The 8,775-nt window shown below is 35.0% G+C and overlaps 1 protein-coding gene across 5 annotated transcripts; it reads right to left on the reverse strand.

Annotated features, from left to right (window-relative positions):
• Positions 1 to 2,308: 2,308 nt before the first annotated feature.
• On the reverse strand, positions 2,309 to 8,319 carry LOC131156482 (uncharacterized). Of its 5 annotated transcripts, XM_058110199.1 has the most exons (6): positions 8,143 to 8,223; positions 7,436 to 7,503; positions 6,682 to 6,983; positions 4,310 to 4,341; positions 3,215 to 4,206; positions 2,309 to 3,010 (listed from the first exon to the last, which is right to left on the reverse strand). In XM_058110199.1, exons 2-5 carry the CDS (start codon positions 7,438 to 7,440, stop codon positions 3,250 to 3,252), a joined length of 1,296 nt encoding a protein of 431 aa, XP_057966182.1. In that variant the 5' UTR covers positions 7,441 to 7,503; positions 8,143 to 8,223; the 3' UTR covers positions 2,309 to 3,010; positions 3,215 to 3,249. The 5 variants fall into 5 exon arrangements, with proteins under 5 accessions (XP_057966182.1, XP_057966181.1, XP_057966178.1 ...); XM_058110198.1 differs by lacking the exon at positions 7,436 to 7,503 and having other exon boundaries at positions 6,682 to 7,136; positions 8,169 to 8,319; XM_058110195.1 differs by lacking the exon at positions 7,436 to 7,503 and having other exon boundaries at positions 2,309 to 2,751; positions 6,682 to 7,136; positions 8,169 to 8,306.
• Between the last annotated feature and the right edge of the window lie 456 nt (positions 8,320 to 8,775).

Genomic DNA, 8,775 nt, shown 5'->3' on the forward strand with positions numbered 1-8,775 from the left:
GATAAATAGCGACAAATTCAAATTAAGAATGCACTTTATGTTGTAACAACTAATTTCCCATTAATTGTGTGACAAATTATGAACCATAAAGCTTTATAAAAGCCGCTCGGGATGCTCATAAATCTCTACATTAATTAATAAAGAAACGCAATTGATACTCTCCATAAATTGTTGTCAACACTTTACTTTTATTTTATTATATTAAATGGCAACTCATTTCTCAATTGAGGTACAAATTCATCATTTCATAATAATGTGAAAAAGGGTAACAATTTTTTAGAGGGTCAATGTTTCTTTAATTGATAATGAGACTCTGTTTAATAAATTATTAAGTTAGGTGGCTTAAATAATTTCTCAACCGATTAAATCCTTGACTTTTAGGTGCTTTTAAAAAATGACTTGCATAAAATAATCATTAGCTAAAAGGCATAATGGAGTTCAGTCCCTTTGCCCTGATTCTAAATTTTGTTCCTCAGAAATCTAATTCAACTATGAGAATCCATAATAGCAGAAGGTAGGTCAGTTTCCCACCTTAACAAAGATTTAGGATAGGCAAAACGCGGTCACCAAAAACTATCTACTCAAAATATCATTCACACTTCATTGACCACAAAGCTCAGTTTAGCCAATCCTATCTTTGGTAGTGAAGAAAGAGTGAAGGAGGAAGAAGCCTTAATAAAGATTTAGGTTAGGAGAAACTAGGTCACCAAAAACTATCTACTCAAAACATCACTAACACTTCATTGACCACCAAGCTCAGTTTATCTAATCCTATCTTTGGTAGTGAAGAAAGAGTGAAGGAGGAGGAGGCCCTAATAAAGATTTAGGCTAGGAGAAACTCACAAACTTGGTCACCAAAAACCATCTGCTCAAAACATCATTCACACTTTCATTGACCACAAAGCTCAGTTTAGCTAATCCAATCTTTGGTAATGAAGAAAGAGTGGAGGAGGAGGGGGCAAGTCCTTTTTCCTTTGCTTGGGGCAATGAAAAACTGATGCTACCATTGATTTGTAGAAATACAATGTTCATAATAGAAAATTAATTTTTATAGTTTAAAAAAATAGATTATCATAAAACAAATAACAGTACATTTTTTATATTAAATTCATTATATAAAATAAATGAGGCATAATTATTCTCAAATTTCATTACAAAATATATATTCCCATCTTAGTTTATGTACTATGAAAAAACACTTTTACATGAATGACCACTTGTAAATTATCATATCACTATACAATTTCTATTTTCATTTTTTCCACCTAATTCTATTTTGCAAACTATGGATCCAATTAAATCAACAAATTTGTAAGGAGAAAGAGAAATAAAGACAAGTAAGGAAAAAAAAAACTCATTTTCTATGATATTTTCTCTGAAGAAAATTCTACTAAAAATAGAAATTTGTTCCACTATAGTCAAAAATTTAAAAATTATAAATGTTAATAAAATGTACAATCAAATTTTTATTCAATGATTTGATATAATTTTTTATTTTTCTTCTTCCTTGATGACAAAACATAAAAGAGTAAATTTCTTCATATTTTATTTTCCTTCCCACAATGTTCTCCAAATTCCCAATGACGCCTAAGGGTCCATTTAGATTAAGGATTTTATGTGGGAAAAGAAAAGAAAAATAAGGAAGAAACTTATTTTCCCTCATATTTTCCTTTTCTATTAAATACTATAAAAAATGAAAGTTTGTTTTAATAGGACTAAAAAATAGAAAAAAACTAAATATTAATGATGTGTAAGATCTGATTTTAGTTTATAGATTTAGTATATTTTTTATTTTCCTTGATAACCAAACATGAAAAATGAGGATTCCATGACATTTTTCTTTCCTTTTTGTAATATTTTCTGAATTCCAAACGGGACCTAAATGTCACCTAAAAGAGAGAAATGGACAAACAAATAATATGACTACAACAACCTGCGAGATCTCTTCCTCATAGCATTTTCATTCTCCCTTACACCTTCCATTTAAACACAACCTAGGATCACATTTGGTTCAAAGAATATATGTTCCTAAGAAATAGAACAATTATAATAGAAGAATTTGATAGTTTAAAAAAATATGTTATCCTAAAACAAAGAATAATGCAAAAGTTTTTATGAATCCATAACAAGAAATTACCACAAAAATATCTATTCCCTTCTTATTCTGTGTCAGATGGAACAACATAAATTTTAGTATGAGTAATTTCTTTCTAAATTACTACATTCTGTATACGTTCGTCATATACCATCCAATTCCTATGAATTTATATACTTTATGGACCAAACATAAACTAAAAAAATTACTAGCTTTTCATCATGAAATACATTGGCACTAAAAAATCAACTTAAAATGTTTGCACAACTGTAAATTTACAGCAAGAGTTTCATGTCCCACATGTTGCATTATCAAAAGCCATGTACCAATAATACAGTGTAATCAATAATTCCATAAAAATATGCATACCAATCAAGAACCATTTATCAAGCCTTTCAGAAAATTTATAAAATAGCATTGGCTACCAATCCACATGGAAGCATGCAAATTCCTATAAATACAGGTAAGTTGTGCTCCTACCTGCAACTGACTAAAAAGATCATTCAATTTAACCACTGTAGTGCAGTCAGTGAGAAAGCTGCTGCTTAGGCCTATTAGGATGACACTGCCCCCTTCGGCATCGCAGGGTTCTTCAGCCAATAAAATTTCTTTTGAATCAATCCATCTACGCATCCATGCAAGCGACAAATATAGTTCTAGAAAAGTGAAAAACAAGAATAGCCTCATGAGGCATTTTCATTCTACTAAATTCTTTTCTTTATTCTTTTCTTTTCTCTGTGTTGAATTATTTCTTCCAATGTGTTTCTTTTTCCCCTTTCTTTACAGTGTAACTTCACAAGCTAAACCATTCCTAGATGACATTTCAAAGAGGACACTTGTCCGTAAACAGTACCCTCATAAGCAAGGCCTTGTTTCCTCCACCACTGTGTTGGACTGAAATTGGAGAAATAAACCCTAGAATCCAAATAAAGGTAGACACTCAGTCTCGAAACAGTCCCAAGAATTTAAAATTATGGTTTATAAAATTAAAAAATCTAGTGCTGAGGTGCATTAAAGCGGAAATATACACAATTTACTACTAGTGCCAAGCCAAGGAAAAAAATAAAATTTCCAGAGAAATTTAACTGCAAGCGTCATGGAACAGAGATGGGTGCTTACCTCTTTAAGAGTCTTAAGAGCCAAATGGAAGGAGATCATTCCTTGCTGGATCTTGTCCAGAAAAATCCTTTTTTTCTTGTAGACTGATTTTCTGAAAATGATCTAGTTCCCTTTGACCCAAAGGAGAAGTGACGCCTCAAGAAAGGTTTCCCCAAGGAACTCTTCATGCTAGAACTAGAGCCCATCTTGGGACCTTTCCGTTCAAGTCCATTACTTTTTCGATTATCAAACACAACAGAATCACCATCAAAATTGCTGTCCACAACCCGATTCCTTGACCTTTTGCTGGCTTTAGCCTTAAAATCCATTTCTGTTTTCAATGCTTTCTCAGACAACTTTAGGGTCTGTTTCTCACCTAAAGTACAAACGGGGCAAGCTGGGTCATACTTGTTGATTTCAGGAGTCATATTCTCTAAGCATTCAGCATGGTAAACATGCCCACAAATGAGAACTGCAACCACAGATAGCTCATTGTTGGCAAAAATTTTCTGGCTACTCCAAGAAGATTTCTCAGTTAAGAGTTTTGAGCAGACCCCACATGTCTGCAGATCCAGAGATGGAGACGTTGAAATTCGGCTACTTGATCTGGTTATCTTGTCACCCAAGGACTCACTATCGAAAGACCACCTTTCTTTTTGAGAAGTGACCATGAGCTCTGAAAAGGCGTGCATGGACCAACCATCTGAAGACCCACCATGTGAGCCCCTAGTTGATTCATTGCTCCATGTGGGGGGTACAAAGGACGGTCTTTCTTCGGAAACTGTGTAGCTGCTTGGTGATTTTAATCCTCGGATTCGATTATCAGACACATGCCGTGACAGTTGATGTCCTGGAGAGCGATGGGGCCACTTTGATGGGGTTGAACCAGCAGGAAGTAGGTAAGTTTGGGACGACAACATGGATGATGACAAAGATGAGCTAGAAGGTACAGAATTAGATTGTTTTATGGGAGGCAAATCTGAAGCAGCTGGACATTCTGTAGATTCTTTAACCTGGAAATTGATAAAAAATGAGGAAATCGTCATATCGATAAGTAACAAAATTGAGAAGTATGTGAATGTTATCTAAAATAAGGTCCAGTTACTCCAAACTCACCTCCAAGGAGATGTTCCTTGAGATAGACTGATCTGCAAAAGAAACATAGAAAAATTTCAGATAAAATGCAAAACAAGATATTATTTAAGCTTTTTCCCTCTCTAAAGATGTATCTAATCATCCCAAACAGCCCGCACAAGGCCAAAATAAAAATATAAATTTTTTCAAAACAAAAAAAAAATCTAACAGAACAAGCAAAGCATAGAAAGGCAACAGCATAATACAGTTCATGAAGCAAATAAAATTTTGGTGCATAAAACAAAAAAGAATTCAAATTAGACGATCATCAAGACCCTATGATCCCTTTTCAAACCTACTGTCAATCATAAAACAAGTGAGACTCAAGCACATTCAGGAGCATCATAATATATATTCATTTATGACTTATCAGACAGCACAAAGTATTTCCAGAGTATCATTAGTTTCTAAAAAACAAATAGTTAGGACCTATTCAATCCTTTGAAAACAGGATTTTTTTCCCCATTTCCAGTTTTATAAAGAACTACGAAAATTCCACCTCATTTTTTCCAATCATCCAACTTTTGTATAGGAAAGCTGGAATAAAGTAAATGTTTTCCAATTTTTAATATAAATTTTGAGAAACTGAAAAATAAGGTGACTTTTTTTTTATAAAAAATTTCTTTAGAAAAATGGGAATGGAGAGCAAAAATATTTTACAGAACTGAACAGGCCCTTAGTATCATTATTATAGTTTTTAAAGCACAACAAAAATGAATTGAAGGAAATAAATATTATTGTACATGAAACTTCTAGTACAAAAATGGAATATTAATGAAACCATAGGGTTCAAGCAGCAAATCAGGTTATGTCAAGTGTCCAAAGTTGATAGAATTAATGATTTGAGGGATCAACTCAATTCATGGTTAAGGCTAACTCAACTCAGCTTGACAAAGCCTCACATTATGACTACCTGCTGCTAGCTACACAAATCCTTTAAAACATACAGCTATCTCTAATGCAAACAGGTATCTCAGCTCATGTGCAAGCTTCATTTTCCTGCTAACCTGAATTCTCTCCGAAGTTTTTTTCTCTGTATACCAGCTGGATTATCTCCACTGTTGTTTGGACAACTCGCACTGAGCTTAACCACTTGTCTAAAACTCAACACAACACTATCCAACATGTAATATTAACAATATTCTTATCACAATAAGTTTGTAAAAAAAAAAAAGATAGCAACATTAATATTCTCAAAAAGTCCAAACTATGGCAGAGTTTAAGCAAGGAAGAAGAAGAAACCAAGTATAACGACTGTAGGCAGCATTCCATACCAGCTGAACAACACATTTTTACACTCCTCCGCCACCCTCCCCCCACCACCCAAAAAAAAAAAAAAAAGAAACAATTCTTCCCAATATCTCAGCCATTCCTTAAATATTAGGGCCTTCAACCTATATAATGGAATAGGTTTTCAAAATGGAACTGCCAGAATTATTCCCAATACCATGTTTGTTTTTGCTTGCACCCTCACAAGTCACATCAGACAGGGTCTTCCAATAAAACTTCACAAGTTGACAGGTCAAAAATTAATGTTTTGATAACCAAAAACTAGTCACACTTACAAGAACACCAAAAACTTACCAAAAAATTCAACTTCAAAACCTATTTGTTCTTGGAGTAGTGACTCACTCTTTTATCCAGAACATATCCTCAATGCTAACCTACATATATAACCAAAAAGGAAAAAAAAGCAAGATCATTCCTTAACTTTGAACTCTTACATTTGGGCTGATCCTTCTATGCTAGCTCTTTTACACTGGCACTGCTCAATTATTCCTCCGATGTCTCAACAACATAACTGATCAGTTTGATATTTCTATAATCTGGTGCATATGATACCTGCAGCCACTCTCCAGAGAAAACAATGGCATCCTAGGGTGGCAATAATCTAGCAAGTAAAGAGATTTAACCACCTGTTAATTAATCTGCAATCACCCTTGTTTCTTTCTTTGTGAACTATTAGGGTAGATCAAATTATGGGATGAATTTTGGTCTATGAAATGCCAGATTAGTAAAGTATAAAACAATAATTTGTACAAGGTAAGATGAAAAAACTAACATGTCATGGATTCACAATAGTATCAGTGTAGAATCCAATCCAGTAAGATAATCAGCACATGAAATTATGAACCCTATTGTCATATCATAGCCCTAAAAAATATCAAAGGGCTAAACTTAATACTATGACAAGTGAATTTTCAGTGCAGGGTCTTTTCCCAGTCCCAAAACAATGACAAAAAAGGAAAAACAAGAATAAAGTTTGAAATATTCCTTTTCAACAAACTTACATCGCAATCAGCATCCTCAAAGAAAAGAAAAAAAAAACAAAAATGATCATTTCAGAAGCACACCTGAAGTAGGACAACTCAATTTCTCAGCAGCTCGTTCAGAAACTGGAGACTTCTGCCATGTAGGTGTTTGCAAACTTCCTGATAGAGTCTCCACTTCCGATGCATATGTAGAATCCTCATGAGTCCCAGATTTAATATCTGAACCATAACTCCTGCTAACTCCATCAGAAAGCCAACTCACAGAAGTTTCAACTTCGCCTGCTACTCGTCCACGGTTATCCCATCGAAAACTCCATGATGGTGAGTATCGAACATTTCTATGCACAGTTTCACTGCTCAATCTGTTTGGTATAGCTTTGTCTCTGGCAGCAACACAACAAGCAGATCCCATGCTCACTCATATACACAGGTAAATGAATAAAACTTTCCACCAACTATCACTCAATAAGGTTTAAACTGTGCAAACAATCCAAATGCAACAACCATAGACGAAAAGCCCAAGGCCAGATCTTCTCCTGAAATTAAAGGCAACTAAATTAAAGGAAAAAATGACGATCAAACAATAACACAATATTCACAAAACTTAAAAAAGAATAGCGTTGACGGGAGAACTGGAATATAAGTAGTGAAAGTCCTAACAGTGCTTTGTTCAAAGGTTAAAAAAACATATGGAGCCAAAAAAATGTCTACCTCACAATATTGAAGAGAGAAGCATTAAAATTTCAGAACCATACAAAATTATTCCCTTTTTCTTAAAAAAATTCTCTCTTATTCTTAAACATACAGCCAGCGCGTGTAGATCCAAAATTCTTACCTCATGGAAAACTCATTGGAGAACCACTTCGGTAACAAACATCAAATCACAGACCAAAAAATGAAACTCTGCAGAACAAAACACCACTGAATAAAATTTTCCAAATTTTCAAAAACAAAAATTACTCTTCAATTACATAACTCTTCCCCAACCCAGTTTGAATTGATTCAGGGGTGGGTTCCAAGCTCTGCCATCCCGAGTCAAACACATGTAATGAACAAGAATAAAGAAGAATTTTCCAAGTCAAGAACAATAATGACAGTCAATTCACCCATCACAGTTCCATGGCCGACCCTCCAGTTTCAACCCACCCTCACAATCGAGACCAACCACAACAACATTGAATTTATACAAAAAATAAAAATAAAATAAACCCAGAAAACACACACACACACACACAAATAACAGGGAAAAAAAAAATTCGAAGTAAAGTGGCAAGAAGAGAGGGAACTTCGATTCGGTTTCATCTGCTTGTTTTCAGGGCACTTGGGAGTAAGTCTAAATAGAAACCCTAGAACAACGATAGTTAAGACGCTACATAGGTCAGAGAGATCCGAAATTAAAGCCGGGAAAATGGTATTCACAGTCAAAACTCCTCCACCAAAAAAAAAAAAAAAAAAACCTAGAATCCGAAAATAAAAAACAAATTTAAAATCAACGACCATGTGCTCCGCACACATGAATCCTTCGCATAAAACACAAAATACCTGTGACAGACCCGACCGATCCGTACCTCCGTGCGGCCACCGCGCCCCAGCACAGAGAGATAAAGTGAGCGAGCAACACACAGAAAGCTACAGAGATGGCGAGAGAGACAGAGATAGTTCGTGCAGAGAGAGAGAAAGGAGAGAGTTCTGTTTGGATTCTGAGTTGCAGAGGGAGAGAGAGAGGGAAGGGGTAAGGTCGTTTTGGTAACGGCGTTAGCGGCTGCTGGTGTTTTGACGTGAGAACAGCCGTTACTTTTGACGGATTTAAAAGGCGTTTACCGTAGGCGCGTGGAGAATAATAGTTCCTTGTCTGAAAAAGCTCGGACTTTTGAGTCGCTGAGTCAGTTGTACCTTTTTTTTCCTTTTTTTGTTTTAATTGAAAGGAAAGTACCAGCCCCCATGCTCGTGCTGATGAGGCTGGTACTCCGCGCTTAAGACTGTTGTACTCTAGTTTTTTTGGGTAAATTAAATTACTGGCTGCTGGTATCTTCTAGGGGACGCGGAGTGCGCACTACGCATTCCAAGCTTTTTCACACCACACGGAAGCATTTTAGAATTTATTATAATTTTGGAAAGACCCCTAACGTCATAGTTTTTCCTAATTTGTAGCCCATGAATTTTTATTTTTTCAAT

This window comes from Malania oleifera, chromosome 5 (assembly GCF_029873635.1).
Source record: "Malania oleifera isolate guangnan ecotype guangnan chromosome 5, ASM2987363v1, whole genome shotgun sequence".
NCBI classification, from domain to species: Eukaryota; Viridiplantae; Streptophyta; class Magnoliopsida; order Santalales; family Ximeniaceae; genus Malania; species Malania oleifera.